Genomic DNA, 24647 nt, shown 5'->3' with positions numbered 1-24647 from the left:
ACGCAGACTGACCATAGTCTTACGAGTGTTGTAATTTATGTGCAGCCTTTGGACCTCAGTTGTGTAAATCTGAGGGGGCATCTCACGAACTGTCATAGCAATAAAGATGGAAATATGAGATTTAACTAACTACCTTTTGTATTGAAGGACCAACTTTAGGCTTATTTGTGTGGTGGTACAAGTGTAATGGCATTTCTACTGTGTCAGGTTAGAAGTTGGACTTCATACCTCAAGGGAAACGTCCCTATTATAGGAACATGTGAGATGTGTGGATTAAAAAGTAAGTCATATGGTTGTGTGGGTTTAAAGTCAAACAGCTGGCTGACATGGGAGTCACTGCAGGTCGACACTGGCGTCAGTATGTTTAGCCCTGATAAGGAATTCTCATCAAGCGAGTCAGAGGAAAATAAAACGTCATAAACAATTCCCCCCTGCTATTCGCCCCTGCTACTGTTTCAAAAGGTAAGTAACTTCAACACTCCTGTTGACTTCAATGTGGTGATGGTCAAATGTTAAAAAAAACAACCTCATCCTCATTTTTCAGTTCAGGATTCAATAAGTTCTTATCTTTGTGTCCCTCACAACAAATTGGCTTTTCATATATATCATTTGATGCATTGTAAAGGAAAGGTATCCACCGTAGCGGCTTTAAGCAGACGTGAAGTTTTAGGAGGATGTGGCACACTGAGAAGTCCTCTAGTTATGGTCATCATCATCTTGGGGTGGGGTTTTATACAATACCCGTTTCTAATAAAGGAGTGGCCTTTTACTGTGACACACCTCTCTTCTTCATCTTATACATGATGGTGCAGTGGGTTTAAGGTTGTTAATTACAAGCACTCCCTGGCAATATAGAGATTATCTCTTATTTACAACATAAACTGAAAGAAGAGGGCTGTGCCACAGTTCATTCAAAGCATTAATGTGTCACTATCAGCAGAGATGATTCACAGCTTGGTGCTTCCTCTTCAGTGACTCATCACTACCAACATGTAGTTATCTTTAAACTGGCTTTAATAAAACAAACACAGTTTAAATCATTCACGGATGCATTTATTTTCCATAGTGACAAGGGCAACTATCTATTGATCCATATGGTGGTTTAGCAGATGAATTAACCTTTGATACAGATGAGAATTAAAGTCACACGTCACAATATCACTTCTCAAAACATACAGGAATTGTACTTGAATTTTCTTTTGACAAGTGCATTCTCAGGTTTTCAAAATTAAGAATTACGTTGGTTTTTTTTCAACCCTAACCACAGAAACACATCGTACTAAGTCAGGACAGTTGTTTTGAACAAACACTTAACTTGCTGGTTTAAAATACATTTACAGTTCACATCACAAACTAAAAGTTCATGTGAGCAAAAATAACTTAAAAACATTAGTCAAATGGTATTTCAAAATAACTGACAAGCCTTTTAGTCAAACAAAAGATATTTGAAATCCAAAAATATAAACAACTGTGCGGAGGTAGCAGCTTATGTATGACACTACATGGCACTAAAGAGAGGCACACCAACTTCAGTAAAGCAAACTGGAAGGCCGACAAACATTTTAAAAATGTTCAGCTTCACAACAAAACAGGTTTTCTGCTCGCTTAAATTAAGGCTGAAATTCACAGTTGATATTAATGAGGTCCAATACAGTATTTCTGCTGCTCAAACCAAGTCTAACTGACCGACCATAAAAATCCTCACAAAAAATCCCCCAAAGCACATGCACTCATCAACATCAAGGCTAGCAACTACTTTCAGCAGCAATTCACGCCATTCCTACATTTTCTATTAAAAACAATAACAATCAGTTGCGAAAATATTACGCTTTGGTCGTCTTGCCAACTAAGTAAAGAAAACGTGCCTTAGTTTAGACAAGAACAATATGTTTAAGAATTCAAATCAAATGTCCTATGAGCTGTTCTTCATGAACTGAAGAAGGCCTTCAGCCCCTTCATTCACACAAAGAAGAATCTAAAAAAAAAAAAAATCTTCCAGTACAAATACATGCAATTATGTAAAAATCCTAGCTGGCATGTTGCTGTCAATGTGTCTCTATGCAAATGTGAATACATACCCAGTCTGTCAATCTGACGTTGAAGGTTTAACTGCTACATTTTTACCATTTGACCGTTGTAGCTTCACTCTGGCCATAAGAAGTTATTTTACAGCCAGCAGAACAAGTCAAGAACGCAAAATAAGTAAACTTTAGTCGTTTGGAATACTCTGCAGACACAAATATATTGATATAAGCTAAAAAAGAAAATCTACTTTCGTACATTAGCTTGTGTACAAGTTATATCACATCAATACTGTTCTTATAAAATTGTCAATAAATCAACAGCAAAATCCACATAATGCTGTCTTGGATCTCAGACCTGGGTCACAATTCAATTTGAAATCAAGCCACTGAATTACATAAAATAGTGTCAGAGTTTACATGTTTTAAAACACTCACTAAAAACCATAAAATGTCATATTTTCCAAAGCATATTTCTACTTTAATGTCTATCAATTTCCAAAGGGTGAACGCCAACTTGCATTTAATGCCTGCGATGGATACATGTTGCATGCCTATAAAATGTGACCCGTGTCTTGTGGAAACGAATAGAAACCAAAGAAAAGCTGGAGGCAAAGTTCCTTTCACAGCAAATTAAAGACACAAAAAAACCCCACTGGACTGGGCCTTCAAGTTAAATCTGAAACACAGTGGGAACTTCAACTGAAATCTGACTGATGTGATTAGTGATGCCCCTGCTCACCAAAGCAATACTGCTTCTAAGCAAATATTATTGATGTCCATCAACAAAAGAAAATGTGCAAATCAAAATTTCCCTTTAATTGTTTGAGTGCTCCTCAGCACATGTCAATGTTTGACTCGTTCTCCTGGGGCCTCTTGAGCACTGCACTGTATTTCATGGGTGCGTCAGCTTTGAGCTGCACCTGCACTAACGTGAAGATTGAAATGACCTGCAGGTGAAAAGAAGAAATTATGATTATTGCAATTTATATTTTGTCAACTTTCTTTGTCTAAGACACTTTCTAACCATCTTAACCCCAGCTGGTTGGTCCATCTCTTTGCTATTAATTGTTTTAACAGAGAGGATATTGTACACAAAATAATGGCAGCTTGAGATTAATCTATTTATATCTGTTTGTATTGAATTATAATTATATTGACAGGCTATACCATGACACAAGCATTTTTTTTGCAACTCTCACCTGCTCAACTGAAGCTTTCTCTGGGTCCTCTGCTGTCCAAACCAGAGTCAGCTCAGATTTCTTCCCCACCTTATGATGGCGGAATGATTGCAGGCCTGCAACAGACTGAATGTGGAAAAAACAGTTTGTTTCACATCAAACTTTCACTTCACCTTCATCTTGACAGTCCACTACGCTCTGGACATTCATTTGTCTCTGCTGAATGAGCTTGTTTTGGGGTAAATACATAAACACAAGTAAATACACTCCGTTGATGCAATCATTAACCGTGGTTATAAAGTAGAGCATGGATGTAAATGGAGGCATTTATCCAGTGATATTTAACTTTGTATGCTCAATTGTTTATTCAAAGTTATTAATAATGAAAATGTGTAGTATGGTAAAATTGAACCAAATTTGACAATGCACGTCCTGGTCCCCATCAGTACACGGTTCTTATGATATCTGGAGGACATACAGAGATCCCTTGCTTTTATAGTTAGATGACATAGATGAATTGAAATCCAGCTACAGAGTCAAAGAATATCTCTAAAAATGTAAGTTATGTCAACAAAAATGAAAGACTAAAGAGGTTTTAAAGTGGCAATCATTAAGATATCAGATTTATGTTTGAGTGAAAATAATGACATTGTGAGAGTTCAGCAGTCTGAAATGTTTTTGTAGTTGCATGAGCTCCAAGTTTTCAGAATTGTGTGCATAGTGAAGTGAATATCTATTTTAGGAGGGTATCTTAAATGATAAGAATGCAGGATAGGCATATAGGAGCATCATGCCTCTGCCTGTGCCTTTTCAGTCATATTCTAATGTATATGCTGTTCAAACTTATTGTATCGTGTCCTCTGACTTTACTACTATATTGCTCTCTTTAAACTGAATGTATTGGAGCTCACCTTGCAGTAGACGCGTTTCTGCACTCCATATTGGAGAACCAGCACATCAAAGGACTGATCCAGCACCCCCATCACCATGGCCTCAGAGTCCAGAGGGCCACAGTCCTGTGGCGCACAGACCAAAAAGGTACTTCAAATATATTGATGCTATGTTTTTAGACCTCATATTAATGTCATCGAAAATATGTTTAACATCAAAAAAGACAGCCATTAAATGCATGGGGGAAAAAACACATTTCAAAAACAATTTCTGATGTGGTTGATTACATATTTGAAGTACTGGAAATCAAACAATAATAAAAATTTTAAAAAACAGCCACTGCATGAAAGTGGTGGCTCGGGAAAGTGAGCGATTTGGCAACCCACCTTTACAAACACTCCAAAGAAGAGCTCAGAGCTGAGCTCCTGGACTCTCTTGGACACTGTCTTCCTGTCATTACAGTGTGATGCCTGTTTTTGGACGTCTTCTGTTGACAGCCCCAAACTAGGCCCACATTCTGCATTTAAACATTCAATGGACAGATATGCACATAATGAGTACTAGAACAAATAGAAATCACACATTTTGAACAGTCATCGATGCACAGTAGGAACAGACGGAAGCTGGAAGGGCAGAAACAATGACAGAGGCAACAGCACAAACAATGCATCAACTCAATGGGAGATCTGAGGCGTCTTTGTTCTCTTCTGCATTTAAATTCTACATTATCAACCAGACATGCCCTGCAATACAACCACAACACTGTATGAAGCAAACAGGACATTCTTTTATCCATTTAAAATGTGTGCGTTGGTTTTTGTGCGTCTAGAAGAAAAATGAGTAGAGATGGTACTCACTCAGTGAAGCAGCCAGCAGTCGGTGGACAACGAGGTCAGCGTAGCGCCTGATCGGTGATGTAAAGTGAGTGTAGAGAGGAACGTTGAGGGCGTAGTGCTTAAACAACTGCTGCTCCCCAAGTACACCTGTACAGAAGTACAACGCCATCTGCAAAACAATAATAATCCACATTAAAGACAGAAACATCGCCCTAACCCTAAAGGTTTTGTGTTAAAATAAAACATTCAGTTCGTATCTGACAAAACATTTCTGTATTATGTTACGTAGGGATGGTCTTGAATTCTTTAATTGTCAAATAATCACAAAATCATTCTTTAAAAAAACAAAACAAGCAACTTTTACCTTTAAAGAATGATCAAATAGTTTCCAAAACCTACCGAATATAATTTTTTTTTGCCATGCCGAATCGTATTATAAGAAATTGTCATTAAACGGTTTACAAAAGCCAACGTATTCCACACAAGCTTGATAAATTAATGCAAAAACAGTCAGTGTCCTTCAGCAGCGGCCCCTCGGCTCTAACCTGCATTGGCCTGGAGCACATGTGAGTCAGGACTTCTTTTCTGGCACTGGTATACTCATCATCCCCAAGAGTAGTGTTGAGACTCTTCTGCATGTTGTAAAAGCAGAATAAAGGTTTTAGTAATCAATAATGATTTAATAGTGTACATCCTGTTCAGTAAAACAAATGACTCAATTTAAACTTTAGGACAAATATAATTTTTAGTTTTTCTAAAATATTAAAAACTCTGCTACATTTGCTGTATTGCAAGTACTGACATTCAACGCTCCTGCTGAGGAGAGATCAACGTTGATTCCCAACTGATCACAAAGTTCCTGCAGCTCTTCCACCATTTTGGCTTTGGGTGGAGGGTGGCGTCTGAGCAGGGCCAGCTGGGGGAATCTTTTGTGGATGTGGTGGGCTGTAGCAATGTTAGCCAGCAACATGAACTCCTCCACCAACCTAGGGAACACAGATTTGAATGATACTGTGGTTAAATGATCAGAGCAGTAGAAAAAAAGAAACAAAGGAGGACTGATAGTCAAGCCCTCCAGAAGGATTGAGATCAGTGTATATCTCTTGTCAAAAAAAGATTAATTTTGGAAGGAAAACCACCCAGAAGGGATACCGGCATAGAGATATATCCGAGGAGGGTTTGTTACTCACTTGTTACTGTCTCTGTACTGGTAAATGTAGCAGCCTTGTGGCATCATGGTCTCTTTGTCCAGGGTGAAGGACAGTTTCAACTGAAGCAAAAGCACAAGGCATACATATGAAAATATTGTCAGAAAGCTGAACAATTTAATAATCTGGGTCTTGTTTCCATCCATTTTCGATGATATAAGCATTTAATTTAGTCAGTTCAAATAGTCTTTGTTAAATATCTTCCAACAAACTATTCAATTATCTTTAATGAACTATTATTTTGAAATAAAAAGCTGAAACCATGATCACCAACTACAAAGACCATGAAAGGAAACCCTACCACAGAAACAAGAGCCACCAAAGGGGAACGGGGGCTAACCTGGTCCAGTCGGAGGGCTCCTCCTAAAAAGCGTTGAGCCCGGAGGTTCTTCGCAATGGAGTGCAAGTTGAGCACAGCCTGATGGATCTCATCTATGGGGTGCTGAGGGTCCACAGGTGGCAGTTCCTCTGGAGTGAACATCTTTTCTGGGGCATTGATCATGGACTGAGCATGGTCGTAACTCAGCTTCACGCAGGAACAGATAACTGAGCGGCCAAACCACTCACTCAGGATCTGGGGGGGGGGGGGGGGGGAGGAGTTAGGCGAAGTGGAAGCAGTGAGAGAAAAAAATGAAAATGCCATCACAATATCAGCTTAAATCAATCAACCTGTGACGTTAACTTTTCATCATTTGAGTGCAACTCCAACAGGTCCATGAAGTTAAAATGGTCATACCTTCCCCTCCGGTGTGATTGTCCAAATGACAGAGAAAGTGAGTCTGTCAGTGAGAGGATTGAGACTGCACAGCTCCTCGCACAGCAACCTGGGCAACATGGGGATCACCTGGACAAGACGAGAGACATGAACAAAACCCGCTGTAGCAAGCCTACGGTATGTTGAAAACAATATCCAAAAAGACATAGAATGTGACACAATGTTGTCGGATCAACCGGTAGTTCCAATTTTAACACTGAAGATCAAGGAATATTCACCTTTTGAACCATGTAAACACTAGTCGCTCTCTGGCTGGCGATGGTATCCAGAGGGTTGTCCTCCCCCACAAAATAACTCACATCAGCAATGTGAACTCCCACCTCAAAGTTCCCTGTGTTTAAAAAGGACAGTCTATGAGACAACCTCATATCCACAGGAAAAACAATATTTAGATCTATAATCGGAATTAATTATCATTACAGGGCGCTTCAGTTAATATAGTTTACCATCAGGGAGTAGTTTACAGGACAGAGCATCGTCCAGGTCTCTGGCGGTAGCAGGGTCAATGGTGAAAATACACTCCTTCCTATACATTAAAAAACAGTGATTTGTGAATCATATACATATGAATCCTATAATAAAACTGAATACATGTGTTCTCGATAGCACAGTTATTAGCTAAATAAATACAGCAGTCATGCGTCTGTACAGAAAATAATGTAAAGCTACTTCACAGTGCTACCTCAGGTCTTTCCTCTTTCTCATCTCCTCCTCAGGGATGCTCCAGGGCAGGTTTTTGGGTAGGCAGTTCAACACCTCATCTGAGAACTCAGAAATATCAACTTCGTACTCTATCAGGATGCCCTCCGTCTCTGGCTCGATTTCTCCAGCCTGACCAAGCGTCTTAGCAAGTTGACTGGAGAAAACATGAGGAGAGAATCAGCTCGGTTGTTAAAATGGTTTCCCTCCATCAAGGTTTGAATGTTACACTCACCCTTCTGCGAAGTTGCTGTCAGCTGCCCAGTTGGTAATCCGACATATGAACAAGGTGTTGGTGTAGTCGCCTGGGCGGGAACAGAAGTCTTGGGGACAGCCATCAAGAAGAACATTGATCCGAGGCACCCGGTGGTCCACAGGAGAGAACATGGCAAAAGGCTTATCTGGTAGGAATTTCAGGAAGCCTGTCACAGCTCTTGAATGTTTCTTTTCAACAATGTACACCACCTGAAAGACAAACAAGAGTTTTTTTATTTTTATATTTGGAACGTAAGTGACAAATACTTGTAATCTTTGGCTATCGTAATGCCAACAGTTACAGACTTTCAGAGAAAATACATTTATAGTTTCTATTGTAAAAGTAGCCAGATGAAATGTTACGTTTTTTTTTGGCAACTTAGCATAGCTTGTTGGGCAAAGGTGCTGAAGGGTTAGGCAATCAAGTCTCATAGAACCGTCTTGTCATGCCCATACCATCGCTTCATGAGCTGGGACATAAAGCCTTCTTGTGGCAATCTATATTTGGCATTTTTGGGGTGGAAAAAAAGGAAGGGTTGCGTAAGAAATACAGCAAAACTGATAAGCGAGACGCTCACTTTAGCAGTCTTTTGCAGTATTTCCCCATTGGGCCGTGGGGTTGAAGGGTCTTCCAGATGTTCTCCTGTTTCCACCAGATGAATGACAAAATGTAATTGCATTACCTGAACCTTCAAACACAGTTTACTGACCATTTCCAAATTCCAACTGAATTATTATAATTTCATATCCCTTGTTAATTGTAATTGGCCACAGCTGCTATAATCACAAGTCTATCACAGTACCTGTGTCTGTCAAGGTGGTATTCTGCAATTTGCAGACGAGTTCATCCTGGTCGCTACACTGGTCTTCCACAATACCACCAGGCCTGGGCATGCGATCCGTCTTCTTCTGTGTGGTTTTCACAGTGGGGTTTTTTTGGGTATCAGACTCACTGGCACCCTCACCTTCGGTATCGGACCTCACAATCTATACAGACATACGTTCATCATCCTCTGACACTCAGCACTGGCGTGTTTTGCAGTCCCGTGGAGTTAAATACAATATTCTAACTATAAAAAACATGTCAAAAAGGTGTAAGACATGCGGCTTACAAACTAAATATATATTGTACATGGATTGGTAAGTGCAGTCTACCTTCCACTGCTCCCGAGGGAGGATTCGCACCACCACTATATCGCCATTCAATGCTCTGTTGCGAGCTACAATCCCATCCAGAAATATATCTCGTGCGTCATCCTGCGAAGATAAAAAGAGATTGCTTGACATCTCCTGCCTGCCTTGAACTTTTTAAACCTTTCAAGACAGATGTTAATGTACAAGCAGAAACAATGAACTCACGTGCAAAGTCATATCTTTCATACAGTATATTGCAGATAGCTATACTTTGCTTTTATAGAACAGATTGAACCAGTTGTTAAGGCAGCAAAACATTAATTGTGAAATTAATTTTGTGTTGAACTTACAGGGGATGGGATGAAAGCTTCATGGTATTTCTTTGGGTTGATTCTTAACTGTCCCTACAGAGAAAGGATGTAGAATTTAGAAAAGTATCCACAAGTATATTGCGGTATTCACTGCTTTAATACTTTGATCACCTTGAGCAATACTATCCATACTTAATATAGATATTAATACAGTCTCAGGTCCGGGAACAATATCTCTGGGTTTCTACCTGAATGAGTTCTCCTCGTTTAAGGCCATGGGAAACCTCCTCTAAGGTCATGTAGGATTCAAAAACTTGTTTCTTTGATCCTCTGGGTCCTTTGTTTTTACCCTTGTCAGCAGGAGAATTTGCACTTGTAGCTGGAAAATATAGAACTAATTGATTTTATCCATCATAAACCATCAAATTCATACAACTGAAATGAAATATCGTAACAAACACAATGTATGTGGGTACACCTTTTGAGAATTAACATCTCAAAAACAGTCTACAATTTACCTCTGGGCTGCTGCAGTTTTTTCTCTTTACCATAAGGGGACTTGGGCCTTGACATCTGAGGGTCAACCCCAGATTGGAATGTCCCTTCCCCGCTTTTCTCTTCTTCCGGTTGCCTTAAAACCTTCTTTTTCTTTGCCTTCTTTATCTTTTCTTGTTCCTGTCCACTTGTACCGGCTGTATTTGGGGACTGGGGACGTCCAACAAATGAGTCAGTCTCTTTTGAGGTAACATCTTTGTAAGAGTCCTTTGCTTTCTTTGGCTGCTTCTGGTGTTTCTTTGACTCATTGGGGTTTAAAGAGCCAAGTTCCTCACCAGACTCGACGTCTCCATCGTGGCTAGTGGCTGTGTCTCTTCTCTGTCCACATCGCTGTCTGTCAGACACACCCTGCTTCCTTTCGAAGTCCTGCTGAGCACTACGGTTGCTTAGTTTCTCCATGTACAATGACAAGGAACTCTCCTCTTCTTTATTTTTCTTGGAAGAGGGGGAGAAGTCACTTGAATCAGAGAAATCGTTGGCCACTGGATCCCTTTGTCGCTGTGGTATATTCTGCCTGTCACTCTGGGCTTTAGGCAGGGCACTTGACACATTTTCTTCTCTTTGAAAGGCTGTGTCCTTGGCATATTGCTCGAGATACAGACTGAACTTGCTGCTGCTGTGCTGGTTGAGGAGCCTGGCATAGGCATCTTTCTGAGGAGGATTGCTTGACCGATTCTGATTGCGCTTGGGCTCTCGGTTCAGGTTCTTCGGCTGCCGAGGAGAATCCATATGGCAATCCTGAATAAAAGACGATGTCCCTGAAAAAGGCAAATGGCGTACATTACATGTGCAGCCCTTCTATCACGAGTCACAAGATGTTTAACTTTCGTTCAGGGAGCTTTACTTGGAAAACAAACATTTTGCTTAGCACTCAAGAGTACACTGAAATAGGAGCAGGTTATCTGAATTTAATTTGAAATTTAAGCTCTTGCTATACTTCAGTAGCTGCGTAGACCTCACATCATAAGGTTACTTCAAGCGTCAATTAGTTTAGCAATATGTAACTATAATTGCTAACATAACGTGACTGAAAGTCACTCAACTTAATATTACCTAAAGATAACATGCATTGGGATGATGATTATACGAGACGACACGCTATCATGCCATTGTCTTTGGCTTTAACTTTGTTCTGAACAATTCCTTCCGAGCAGCTGACGTCAATGTTCACTCATGTTAGCTAGCTAACAGCTATTAGCCACACTGTCATCAGTTATGAAAACTGCTAGAGCAGGTTTCTGTTTAACGTTATCCAACTACGAGTGCGTCAGACAGAGCGCAACCTTTCCCACAATCAACGAGTTGAACTGGATGAAAATATTGCCAAACTTCAAATCGTAAACGTTACCTTCTTCACTGCGTGTAAGTTGTGTAACGTTGCTGTCCTATGCGCTACTAAATGATGCGTTCGTCTTCTCCTTCTTCTTCTCCTTCTTCTTCTTCTTCTTCTGCTCCTTTTTCTCCTTCTTCCTCATGGTTTATTGGCGGTTGGCAAACAACTGTTTGGTGCATTAGCGCCACCAACTGGCATGGCGTGTGGATCAGAATTAAACGAACGCACAAAAACGACGTCAAGACTTTGCGGCAAAAAGACATTTGCTAATATGTACTAATATTCTGCAGTACAAATTTGGTGTGTCCTTTTATTAAATATTTGTCAGAGCAAATCATGTTGTCACATAGATATGGCGTTTGACTTATCGAACCCTGAATTACTTAGGCTACTTATTTAAACAATTCATTATTTACACAATTTGTATGTGCCCAATAATAGTGAATTTCTGGGGTCCTCCGGGGGCTCATTCATTTTTGTTTCAAACTTAACACCATAATGAGAACACTGGATGCGCCTGACTGGAATTAAGAGGGATACAAACAACCACTGGGGGGCAGCAAAGATCAATATTTCATATATTTAACGATACAGTGAGACGTTATTATGCAAAAAAAAAATCAAAAAAAAAATCATCCTGTCAGATTAAAACAATAGGAAGAAAGTAAACTTAACAATCAGTAAGACAGTCAGACATGTGTGATATCTGGGTGTGTGAAGTGGTATTCTACAGGATGAAAATAGTTCTTATCCCCTATATTAGCTGCAGATTCTCTTCTCCCTCCTGACAAGCTGATGTCACACCTGTCTGTTCACGCTTGCATAGTACAAGACAATTTATGAAGCCTCACACAGACACACACACACACACACACAAACACACACACACACACACACACACACACACACACACACACACACACAATATTTCCCAGGTGATAATATGGAGGGGATTTTTAGCTAGGTGTGTGTGCAGTCAGACGGGGCTTTCAGACATCTGAGGATGTGACGTAGACAAGGTTGTCGTGTCTCACCTTCAAAAAGGCTCAGAATGTCTTAAAAGACTAATATACAGACACTGATGCATGCCTTCAGTCGTGGTTGTGATTAAGTTATTAGGAGTAAGAGCTTTACATGATTGAGGAGAAGACAATATTTGGTCTTATCTGCTGCTCATAATTGTCAGATGTCATTGAGGTTCATAACAACATGAGCTTGCGATCGCTGAATTCACTCAACTCTCCTCCATATGTGACCCCACTTCCTCAGTGACAACATCACAATACACATAATTTCTGACACTAAACAAAATCAGAATGTTGATGGAAACATCTGGTTTCTAATTATAATGACACACCTGTGCAACGGTGTTCGTCAAACAGAGCTGACGTGATGTGGCTGTAATTGGATTCTTTATGATTTAATTAATTCTCAGCTGCTGTTGCATTATAATAAATAGACTCATATGTGCCTTTCTGGTTTAACAATACTTCAAGTTGGATATTATCAGGATAACTGTTGTAAACAGTGTTGAACTAATGCTGAACTAAACTAATATGACCAAGGGGATCATATACTGCACTGGCACTGAGTCCAGGTGAGTATTGAGGGACCCTTGACTTGCAGGCAGAGATGGGCAGTATTTCTATTACTTGTATTTGAATTACTTATAGTATTTTGTAATTTGTGTTTGATAGGGTGATACAATTTTTTCTAACAAAATACTTTAGAGTGGAGTAATTTAGTATTTAAAATACTCAAAATACTTTCTTCATAAAATCAAAAAACAGTTTACGAGTTCAATGGATTGTGACAGTTGTGACAGTGTAACAGCTGTCAACTACTTGATGTATAATCCATGTACATAGCCTATTGTATATACATGGTGATGGTTACAATATTAAGTTAGCGATTGATGTTAACATGCAAAGAACGTTAGCAAGAATTTGGGAAAACTTTTCAGCCTCTGAAAATAACTGTCTCTGTCATAGCATCATCTCAACATTGCACTTAACAAGGTCACGTTTGTCCTGGTGAGATGTTGACCATATTGCCCAGAGAATTGTTTTGTTGCTGCTGTTAGTGTTCCTCCTGATGCTGGTGAAAAATACATTATAAAAATGCACTACTGTTTCTGTTTTGTACATTGTTTTTCTTGAGTAGTAAATTGGCTTCAACTGCATTCATTTGTGTGTTGCATTGTGACAATTTAATCCAGGGTATTAAGCACATCCATACACTTATTAAGATGTCCTCAAGATTGTCATGACAACACAAACTTTAAAACAAGACACTATAAACACATTTTCTGATCCCTAGTCACTTTCACTCTGAAAGCAACTCTACTTGTTTCATTCTAAATGCAGCTGCATGGTTGCGGTCGCACAGCAGAGCGTGCACCTATAAAAAAAAATACAAATAGAAAAAGCTTCAGAGGAAATACTCTTTTGCTCAGAAGCCCTTTTTTCTTTACTTGCTCTTTTCTGTGGAAATTTGAAGGAACCTCTGGGAGAACAGAGAGCGTGGGTGAAGACCGGCTGGTACAGCAGTCTCTCATCCACTGTTGCAGTTTTACGTACTCAAGTTGTAAAGCATGCAGATGAAGCAGCAAATGCCTATCAAATATTCATCGGGCCAGGGGAGGCAGTGCAGCTTGTAAAAGAAGATGAAATAGAGGGGGCAGGAGCAGTCGTTTCGTACAGTCTCTCGTCTCCTTCGCTCTGATGCTCTCTCACTGCTTGGCACTGTCTCCATCCCTCCACCTAATTCCCCATTTCCACCTCCACACCATATTTGATGGGACGCTGCATAGCCATTTTAACCAATGTACAAAATGAATGAAAGAGTTCTGAGTGATTTATGTGACTTACAAGTACTTCCATGTCCGCTCACCATTGTCCATATAGCTTTATGAATATCTATCCTCATCATGTCCAAATATCTGTCTAATTTGGAACAGATTGATCAGTGTGCGAGTGTGAAATGTGCGTAAGAGGTGTACACTGTAGGTCTTATGCTGCAGGGCCAGACAGACTACCTCCTTCATCTCCTGCTGCAGCGTGGGGAGATCTCTGCGGTCGTCACCTTCCACTGCCATGGCAACGGCCTGCGAGTCACCCCGGGCCGGCCGTACGCCGCCAGACCCATTTACAGTCCGGGGCTGACTCCTGATGAACCCCTTCAGAGCACGCCAGAGCAGACCGATAAACACATACAACTATACAACAAAAACAGTGCGTTCATGTTTGTTTGTTCTCTCAACAACATGTATGAAGTACCTGAAGTGGGATGTCCAACTTCTCTCATCGGTGTGAATTAGAAAGAGAGGCTGGTGACACACACACATGTTCATCTCTCTGACTTCCCCTGTTGACATTTTCACATATTCTTTTATGTGTCTGTAATGCATTCATATAGAGAAAAACACATCTGGCCAAAAGTAAGCGGATGCCTCTGTGCTCGTTTGTGTGTCCATATTTAGGTTTCATAGTTTTGAAAGGGTTAGTTCATAATAATTTTAGTTTTGGGAACAAAGCAGATATTGTGAGCCTTGCAGTTGTTTGAGGTGTGAAGTCACATTTTTATACAAATAATGTTGGTGTGTCATATTCAGATTTCTGATCTCGGCTGTAAAGAGCTTCACTCTGTGCTTGTCTGCAGGGCTCTGAGGCTCAGTCACTAAATGATGATGACGATTAATGATATTGTCTCAAAAGCTCGACGTACATCATGTACAGGAGTCATAATTATCAATAACAATGGCAACTCTAGGTTTCTGATCATGGACGCCTTTTATACAACTCCTCTGCATACTGACACTTTCATTTCCACATCAACTGAGCTGAGGGTGAATATACTTTGACTTCCGGCTCCTGAACATTGCTGCATTTACAATATCACCCACTGCTGTGTTTACGTCTTTATCTGATCATCAGTGATGAAGGACACAATGACAAAACATGTATCCTCTGCACTGCTCACTGAACGAGTGTCTCAGCAAAAGCGTATTCTCAACAGCAGATTCAGCTGCTATGTTTTTCAGTATAGGTTTCCAATATGCACACAATGGAAGTTGTTAGAAACCTACAAAGAGTTATATTCTGCTCTATTCTACTTCCATTTTTCTTCATATTTGATATTGAAAACATAAATGTTGCTTACTCCCAACAATGCTGACAATTGTTTAGGTCAGAGCACGTGTTGCTAGTTACATTTAACATGGGAGTAATTGTGTGTGTAAAGATAAATAACAAATTACCCTCAAGGAGCTTTACAATCTGTACAATATACAACCTCCTCTATTCTTAGACGCACGTTTTCGACAAAGGAAAAGTCCTCTCTCCCTTTAGCAAGGGGATGTATAGCAAAACTACAGTACGAACAAACAGGACAACAAAAGTATGGATACTGCGTTAAAATGCTTCATGAATGAATGCTTGGTTTTAGGAAGCGGGTGGTACTTTGGACCTTTTACTTACATGGAAAAGTACACATTCAGAAGTTTAACATGAGCACATGTTTGTATGGTTGTCTTTTATTGGTTTCTCCCTCATTCACACTATTTGGTTGTATATTCCTTTGGATAATCCCAAGGAGCAGACTGTCAGATTCAATTGACAGGCTGCTCCTCCGCGCTTGATCCCTGCCGCCAAACTCGCTTTTCTTCCTCCGGCTGCTGCTTTCAGCACTGGACAGCTCCGGTCTTTCCCACGCTCCGCCCACCTCCGGCAGACTGGCAGTGAGAAACAACCACACACACCGGTGGGCGACACTATAAGTGGCCTATTAGGGTTACACTGGGAGGGACGGAACTTCAAGAACAATTTGCTCCGTGTCTCGTCATCCTACTCCTCTCACATGGATTTATCCGAGGAGGAGTGAAAAGAGACCTCGAGCGCTCATTTACAGCCTCGCTACACATGAATGGATTGCGGGGATGATGAGGAGGCAGTGTCTTTTTTTATGAGTTATGAAGCTGGGGGGGGGGGGTGTTTGGATCAGATAGTGCGACTATAAAAAACGGAGAAGAAGAGAGGAAAAGTCAGTGTTTTCGCGGATAAAAGATGCGCAGACGGGAAGTGGAGAGGATTCATCTTTTTCAGCTTGATTCGTGGGTATGACATCCAGGTTATTCTCTGGTGTGTGCTTCCTAAAGTGTTTCTAACACCGTGCAGGAGTGGAAGAAAGAGAGTCGCTTTGGTTATGCTCGCCACACTTTGCCAAGTCCCCACGGTTTCTTCTCTGTGCCTGTAAAACGGAACGACATGGCTCTCCTGGTCGTCCCGCTGCTTCTGCAAACAGGGCTCGTTTGGGGATCAAACTACGGTTATGTGGAGTGGTCGGATAATGAGCGGGAAGAGAAGCACCCGCCGGTCTTCAGCACCCAAAACATCAACAGAGAGCCGCCCTACCACCCGACCTACTACTCGGTACCGGGCACCGAGCGCGCGGTGGTGGCGCACAAAATTGAGGAGGACCTTCCGAGGGTGGTGACCGCGTTCCTGCACACCGGAGACCCCTCGGCGCTGAGGCAAGTCAACTGTTCGCGGAGGTACGAGCTGAGCAGCCTGCGAGGTGGCCTCCACGTCGCCTCCCACTACTCCCTGCACAGCATCCTGGACACCGTAGCGCACGCCACAAACTTCCTGAACGTGATCCTGCAGGCCAACAGGTCCAAGGAGCAAACCTCGCGGAGGGACAGCCACTGGTACCACGCGCTGGTCCAGAGTGTCCTCGAGGGAGACCCCAAAATCCACAGGGCGGTGCTGACCTTCCACGCGGACGCGCAGACCCCTGGCCCACACGTGTTTCTCCAGGCGACCAGAACCGAGAAGCAGGTGGTGCTGCAGGACTTGTCCAGCTCTGCACACCGTCACCTGAGGAGCAGAAGCCCGGAGTCCGACTGGTTTAACGACTTTCGGGACGGTAGGAGACCACATATGCACAGAAGAGTCCCCGAGGTATCGGACAACAAGAGTGGAAGTTACCTTCTGGACAAAAACCAGATCAAGTGGTCGGCACCGTACCTGGAGTGTGAACATGGGGCGTTTGTGCCCTATTGGCTTCTCACCTTGTCCGCTGGCTTCTATGGACTGAAGAGCAACTCTGCACCAGAGTTCAGGTGAGAGGAGGTGTTTGTGTGTCTGTAGAAGTGAGAGAAACTCCATGTTTGTGTTTGATCAATTCCGTGACAGCCCTTTTTGTCCTCAAAATGCATGAAATGGATGCAATTTCATTTTACTCATATTAAGGTATTCAGGACATTGCAGTAACAGTCAACCAGAAGTAAGTAAGACTCGGGGAGAAAATGTACATGTGGATCATCAGCCTTGATGTAAGAAACAGATGGTGTAAAAGTGGCTTCCCAGACACAGGTAGACCTTTCTCATTTAAAATGCTGGCCTGTCAAAGCGCAGCTGTGCACCTCCACTGCTGCAGCCTCATAATGAACACAGCACGCTTCACAAAGTGCGTTTGTTGGTGGAGGGACAAGCTGGCATCTGTGTGCTTAAGTGTATAAAATCACTCAAGGATCTCATATTTCGAGGCTCCGGTCAAAGAACGTCTTGAAAAGATCAATTAAATCATTAATGATGAAAGATCACACGCTACAATGCCACTGGGAATATGAGAAACATTAAGCTGTCTAGAGCTGTATCCCACACACAAAGATGTCCAATACTATCATAAATCATTTAGTGCACAAAACCCTGCCACTATTCGCTCTCTCTCTCTGTCTCTACACAAACAAACACACACACACACCAGCAAAGGCTACGTAAAATCCACCCTAACTAAGACTAGAGGATACTTAGGTCTCAACACAAATTAGCGTGAGTGACACAACATTGAGATGTCGCGTTGTTGTTCGGGGGCCGCGGCGTGCCGTGCTCGTGATTTGGGCCTTAGGTTGGCTGGCATCCACCTTGCTGTCGTGTCCCTGAGCAAAGTGCTGCATCACCACCGGCTGCAGGCACAGTCCCTTTCGGGTTTCTGAGTTTGCGATCCGGCCAGGAACTGCTCTGGATATTTTTTGGGGTGATGTACTGCGGTTTGAATGGTGGCAATTGCCATGGAATCAGTTTTATCAGAACCGTCGTGGTCTTCCATTTTAGCTGAGTGAGAGTCCACTTGAGTAAAGAGTCTTCTACGGTACAGGTGCTATTTTCTCTCGCAGCTCATGGCTGAAATGCCCCATTTGTCACCACGCAGTAATGGAGATGTTTAGTAGAGAGAAATGGAAGATCTGCTTGTGTCAGTTGAGTGTCTGTTGATAAGTTTCACTTCAATAATTCAGTGAATTCATTCGGAATTCATCAATTGACTATTCAAGCTCGGCCAAGACAACACATTTTTTGTGTAGCATTTTCAGACTTTGCTGGGTCACTTTTAGGACTTGTAGCCCATGGTGGCTCATAGTTTAACTGCAAAATTCACACCCAAATCAAAATTCCAAGTCTTTTCCCAGAACATTTATGCCTAACTTTAAGCCAACAGGTGGAACATTCCTAAATATGCTATTGATGAAATCATAACAGCCACTGAACTTGCATGTCAACAGATCAATCACAACAAATGATATCTTCTGATGAAAACCATTTAAAATAGTTTGAAAAAGAAAGCCCCGGAAAAAGTAGTCAGCAAAAGTGATGATGTCAGCAGAAGGTACGACGCTAGGAGAGAACATGATGAAGTGGTTGTTTTATGTCAGATTGTGAAGATCTCGTACAACGATTCAGATGACTGCATGCTGTTTCACTCCTCACTCTACTTCCTATAAAGTGGGCTGTGGTCTGCAACTTACTGTGACTTCTGCCACTCATCACAGTCTTGTGATGACATTTCTAAAAAATGGAAAGCTGGTTGGCTCTGAAGAGAGCATAAGCTAGTGGAGATGATGGAGTCAGTTCCACTATGTCTGCTACTTGCCTCAAAGCAACCTCTTTCTCATCTTTTTTCCCCTCCTCTCTATCCTTCAAAGGCCATATTCAAAACTCAGTCTGTGGCCAGTAAGTTCTGGTAGAAGCTTTCGTACAGACAAGTGCTCATTTTGTTTTTGTTCATGCACATGCAAATTCACAGGACACAGATTTGAATCAGAATCATGATGTAAGGAAGGAACGTGGCTGTCTAGAGACACAGCGGGCTTCTGACATTCAGTAGCAATAATCGATGTGATGTTGTTCTGACCAGCTGTCAGAATATAGGTTTACCGCTGGCTTTAAAGTAGTGATGTACGAATCCGATACTACCATTAGATATCGGGCTCATACAGAGTCAAAAAAGCTGGATTGGATATCATTGACAATGGGCCCGATCGATTTAATTTAATTTGATGTGTACGCCTGATTGCATATGTGCTTGTACTACGACGTGATACGGCAGCACAAAGCTGATAGACTATAGCTGATAGAGATAACAATAAACGTGTCAATTTTTTTTGAGATATTTTACACTTCAAATTCTAACGGCGCCACAAAGCCAATTTTTCAATGAGTGGCATTAACGCTACAAAATATATCATTAATTCATCAAATTTGAAGATGTTTTACTAAGTTGCTGGTGCAAGATGTAATATTTTAATAATACAGGACATTCCACTGAAGTCCTATAATATACATTTTTACCTTTTGATTTACAAAGTTATGCAAGCGATGTTCAGGTCAAGCTAGATGTTGCTATGCACATAAAATAATGCTCCAATTCACTTTCACACAGTGAGGCAAACAGCCTGTTAATTCGACTGTGGTGAAGGATCGGTGCTTTGTATCGGCCGAGACCCAGAGCCCAGATATTGGTAACTTATCTCACTTAAAAGAAACAGCAAACTAAAAATATAATTGAGCTTGGATGTAGTATTGATTTTTAAATCTCAAAATGTTTTGTCACTAAGCAACACGTTTGCCTCCACGCTTGTTTGTTCCACTTCCCAGCAGGCAGATGGAAGTAACGGGTGTCAGACCCATCCAGCTTACCGGAGAGGAGGGAGAGAAAGATGAGAGTGAATGAGAATGTTCAGCTTGTACGATGGTGGAGGAAACGGGAGAATGTAAATCAAAGGAGACAAAGCATGCTTTTCATGTGGGTCTGTGTGTGTGTGAGAGAGAGAGAGAGAGAGAGAGAGAGAGAGAGAGAGAGAGAGAGAGAGAGAGAGAGAGAGAGAGAGAGAGAGAGAGAGAGAGATGAACTTAGACTACAATTGCAACAGCTTAAGTGAATTTAGAGTCACTGTGTAAGTCCTAGGTAGTTATCCTCCATTGCTGCATTCCAGTCACATCCCTGAGCAGTATTTAAACGTATTCACTTCCCTGAATGGACTTTCGATGGCCCACGGCCGCATGGGCCAGCAGTCTACGAGTGTTGAACCGTTCCTACGTCCTGAAAACATGTTTGGGTCTCCAAGCAGAGAGGAAATGTGGGAATCTTTCACACCTTTAGTGGGAAAACACCACACGTCTGCAGTGTTGCTGAACAGTAGAGAACATACTGCTCGTCTAACGACTGTCTTTAGAAGTTGAATTGAAACACAAACCAAGAACAAGCTACTTCTGGAACTATTTGCATTGGCCACAGATATTAAGAAATGTAATTAACTCAATTGAAATCTCAAAGAATACTTGTATAGGAGGTTTATAAGGGTCTGGCGATATAATATATGACTCTAAGTGTTATGAAATCCCATGAAAACACACAAACCAATAATGCATTGATTCTTTAAAAACAAGTATTGCCTGATAAACCTTTGGAGCTCCATCGTTTTCTAAAAACTGTTTTTAAAAAGGTAAATAAATGAGACACATTGCGTTGTGTTGTTCCTTCATTTCAATAATAAAATAATAATAATGAGAACAAACAGTTCGCACTGAATGGGGATTCATTTGTGGAAATATTTCACAATAACTGCACTTTTTACTTGGTTTGAAATGACAATGCACTGCTGTTTAAGGCAATTGCACTGAGTTGCCAGTTATAAGTAACTTCAAGCTAAAATAATGCAGTCTAGCAAGCCCTGCAACTCCACCTTCCTTTATTTGTGTTACGGCTCGGTTAATAAGCAGAAACACTTTTATGTACATAACAGTCCAGCTCGTCCAGTAGAGAGCAACACTATAATTCATTTGGAGTCGTGTTTCTGGTCAACTGCAGTGAATGTAAGTTCAATATTCGCTCTCCGTTTAGCTCTGTTTTGGTCTCCACCAACTTTGTTTCTTTGCTAAATGGTGTTGGGCAGTGTTCAGTGGGTTTATCAGAGCCCCTTCACTGAAAACAGCTTGGCCTCTACTTTTGCCATCTGGCGCAAATATGAGGACAGCTTCAGCTCCGTGGGTAACGATTGTTACACATCTCCCCAAATTCAGAACCTAACAACATCCAAATGTTGTTCAGTGAAGACTTGTCACATCATCTTGTGTTAAATCAGTAATGTTTCATTATATCTCTGAGTGTATTTCTAATGTCTGCCGTTGGGTAGCATAACGCTGTTGTGCAAGTGTCTATTGAAATTTCAACATTGCTTCTGTTTTCTTTTTCTTTACATGTATGTCCCTCTCTCTGTGTTTCACCTCCATCCACCTTACTCCATTTCCCACTTCCAATACATTTAATTCATTCCTCTCTATTAACACCCTGCCTTTTCCTGCTTCGTCCACCATTGACCTTACTTCCCCTGAGCGCCGCTCATCCATTTCTTTATAATTTTCTTCTCTTTCATTCTGGTTTCCTCTGCCTCCATTTCCTCCTCCCTCCTCTCCCTCACACTGATTTGCTTAACCACATACTATTGTCTTTCCCCCTCCCGTTTTTTCTTTTTCTGTCACGTTTCCCATGTCTCCTTCTTACGTATATATTTCTTATTATGTTTTTATCATTACCCAATCTCATCATTTTGTAATTCAAATTTTGACTTTGTTTAATTCGGTCCTCTCCCTCATTTAATTTTGCCTCCTTATCATTTCCATCCTCTTCTCTCTTCCCTCGTTCATAACACATTTGTGATTCCATTATATCTTCTCTCAATCGCTGCTTCTTTCTGGATTTCCTTTTGGATTTTGTCCCCATTTTCTTTCACTCTACTCATCAATCCTTCCCATTCTCCTTATTTCCTTCCTCTGTCATCCCTTCTTTCTCTCTGGCAGGGGTGTGATTCGTGTGGATGTGAACCTGCAGGATGTGGACATTGACCAGTGCTCCAACAGTGGCTGGTTCGCTGGGACTCATCGCTGTAATCTCACTAGCATGGAAGTGAGTCTGCTCAGCAATAACAGTGTATTGTGGCGTGTCTTTTGTGTCATGCTGGTGTGCTGGAAGTGAAGTTAATGTATTCAACCATATGTTCAACCATACACCCTTTTTCCCTGAAAAATCCAATCAAACACTGCAATCAAAGCATTCAAATGTGCATCAAGTGAAAAGTAGGATCGACAGCTGTGTAAAATCAAAGATGTAAGACTTGCAGGGGATGTTTGACAAGAGTCTTTCCTGTTGCACATGAGTGTTGCTCACCATTTCCTCTCACAATCATACGCCTTATTATAGTGTCATTGAGTGAGCCTACTTACTGTCAGGCTTTCTAGTTAAGAGCATCAGCTTACTCACCCAAACTCAACTACATTAGATACAACATAGCCCAAAATGCAGGAAACGTTCAAGAGATAGGTGTCTACAGCCATGTCAGCGACTCAGTGAGGCTGTACTTAGACAGAGCAGTGCTTTTAGCCAAATGAAAGTATGCTCACATGTTAAAAATTACAATGCTAACATGCTCGATATGAACCATCTTCATTTAGCCTAATAGCATGCTAGCATTGGCTAATTAGCACTACATAACAAATTCAGTTGAGGTCGATGGGAATATGCCGTTTTTCTGTTATTTGTTCGTAAACCAAATAATTGAGCTACTCTAAACTGACCTGATGGTGGAACAGTTATTACAATGCATCCAAATGGGAACATTAATGTTTGAATGAAATGTTATGGCAACATTTCATAGGCTTTATCCTCTGAGGACCGCGAATGCTCGCACAAATTCCAGGGCAAGCCAATAAATAATTGAGGGGATGTATAAACAGCGGCGTAATGACTGACAGGCTGACAATGTCATTGATTGAGCCACAATGCTAGCGTGGCTAAAGATTGCTGCAGTCTGTGATGATGAGGGTTGGTGATGGTAATATGTGTAAGAGAGTGTCTCTTCTCTTGCGCTTGCACCTGTGTGACCGCTGTGGAACTGGCACCAGCCATACATCATGTTTGTATCTATTAGAGCTCCTGTGTGCTGTTTGTGTGTGTGTGTCTTTGTCAGTGTATGGGCTCGGCTGCGCATTCGTTGCCTCGCTCATGTCAGCACCAATGCGTTAATGTTGTGTGATGTATTGCATGACGCCTCTCTCATTCCACCAGCGCAGAGTAGCTGCTCAGGCTTGCGTGGCATGTCGCTGGCCATATGATGTATAATAAATACAGTGTAATGGATTGCTGCAAGATGTGGTGAATAATTGACCATGCTCTTTGTCTGTTTGCCTCAACCGCTCTGTTTGTCACGGGGAGAAATTATAGACGAAACATGTCTGTCTCCATTCTCTAGCTCTGTTCCCTCCGCATTGTCCCGTTGGCATAAGCAACTCGCTCATGGTGGCTGTCTGATAAAATCTCAATGATGATATCTTCTGTTCAGATTTGTGTGTCTGTGTGTGTGTGTGTGTGTGTGTGTGTGTGTGTGCACACATATGGTGTATGTTGTGTCCTTCCATTGTAATCACAGTGGTGAGCAGACTAAGCCTTTTAGTTTCCAAGGCCATACTAACCTGTCCATTGAAGACTACTTTCATGGATGTATCCAAGGTGTCTACTGCACACACACACACACACACACACACACACACACACACACACACACACACACACACACACACAAACACACACATAGTAGTTGTAACTATATGTACAATTTTGTGCACAGTATGTGCATACATTTATCCGACTCCTCCGCGCAAACGTTTAAACTGCTTATGTTCTGGAGATAAAATTAAACCTCAACATGAAACACCATGAGAGACGACATTCAGAGGATCATTACAGAGCTTACCAGTCATTACTCGTCTCCTCTGATGATTCTCCTTCACACACCATATTTGGCGGAGCGGCAGCATTACTTGTGTCTGTTTGAAATGTCGGAAGCAATAAATAAGACAAAAGCAGAATTGAAAGTTTGAAAGATTCAATGTTTTGTTAGAAGGGACGAGTCTTGACCAATAAAATGTATTTGTTTCTAAAAATACTACCAATCTTATCCTACAATATAATATTTTTTTTGCTGATTAGTTGACTAATTGGTCATTTTTTTAAGCAGCTCTACTCTGTGTGAAAGTATAACACCAGCATGCGAACATGCTCACAATAACGATGCTAGCATGTTCATGTCTGGAAGTTGTTTGGTATGAATGTCTTGT

At 41.4% G+C, this 24647-nt stretch overlaps 2 protein-coding genes across 2 annotated transcripts in view; one reads left to right on the top strand and one right to left on the bottom strand.

Annotated features, from left to right (window-relative positions):
• Positions 1–1048: 1048 nt before the first annotated feature.
• Positions 1049–11303, bottom strand: LOC137782072 (DIS3-like exonuclease 2). Its single transcript, XM_068571166.1, has 21 exons — positions 11215–11303; positions 9830–10624; positions 9560–9690; positions 9351–9404; positions 9022–9123; positions 8670–8853; positions 8445–8509; positions 7847–8076; positions 7595–7768; positions 7359–7438; positions 7131–7243; positions 6874–6981; positions 6478–6711; positions 6120–6199; positions 5732–5915; positions 5475–5561; positions 4951–5098; positions 4480–4610; positions 4114–4218; positions 3224–3328; positions 1049–2971 (listed from the first exon to the last, which is right to left on the bottom strand). Exons 2-21 carry the CDS (start codon positions 10593–10595, stop codon positions 2858–2860), a joined length of 3195 nt encoding a protein of 1064 aa, XP_068427267.1. The 5' UTR covers positions 10596–10624; positions 11215–11303; the 3' UTR covers positions 1049–2857.
• A 4739-nt stretch (positions 11304–16042) lies between these two features.
• Positions 16043–24647, top strand: part of LOC137782002 (metabotropic glycine receptor-like) — a 50131-nt gene continuing 41526 nt past the window's right edge. The window contains exons 1-2 of the mRNA XM_068571061.1: positions 16043–17320; positions 22335–22440. Of these exons, the coding sequence (XP_068427162.1) occupies positions 16464–17320; positions 22335–22440 (963 nt within the window). The 5' untranslated portion in view covers positions 16043–16463. The remainder of the gene's footprint in view (positions 17321–22334; positions 22441–24647) is intronic.

This window comes from Clinocottus analis, unplaced genomic scaffold, assembly GCF_023055335.1.
Source record: "Clinocottus analis isolate CAN_PGR_092001 unplaced genomic scaffold, fCliAna1.0.p SCAF_11, whole genome shotgun sequence".
Lineage (NCBI taxonomy): Eukaryota > Metazoa > Chordata > Actinopteri > Perciformes > Cottidae > Clinocottus > Clinocottus analis.
Note: the sequence above shows the minus strand (reverse complement) of the source record. Positions and strands in the feature narration are given on the sequence as shown.

Excerpts from the sequence above, each read along its gene's own strand:
- LOC137782072 (XM_068571166.1), bottom strand. The coding sequence starts at position 10,595 with ATGGATTCTCCTCGGCAGCCGAAGAACCTGAACCGAGAGCCCAAGCGC. Across the intron at positions 7,769-7,846 it reads GACAGCAACTTCGCAGAAGG|TCAACTTGCTAAGACGCTTG; the intron begins GTGAGTGTAACA and ends TGTTTTCTCCAG. Across the intron at positions 6,200-6,477 it reads GAGCCCTCCGACTGGACCAG|TTGAAACTGTCCTTCACCCT; the intron begins GTTAGCCCCCGT and ends CTTTTGCTTCAG.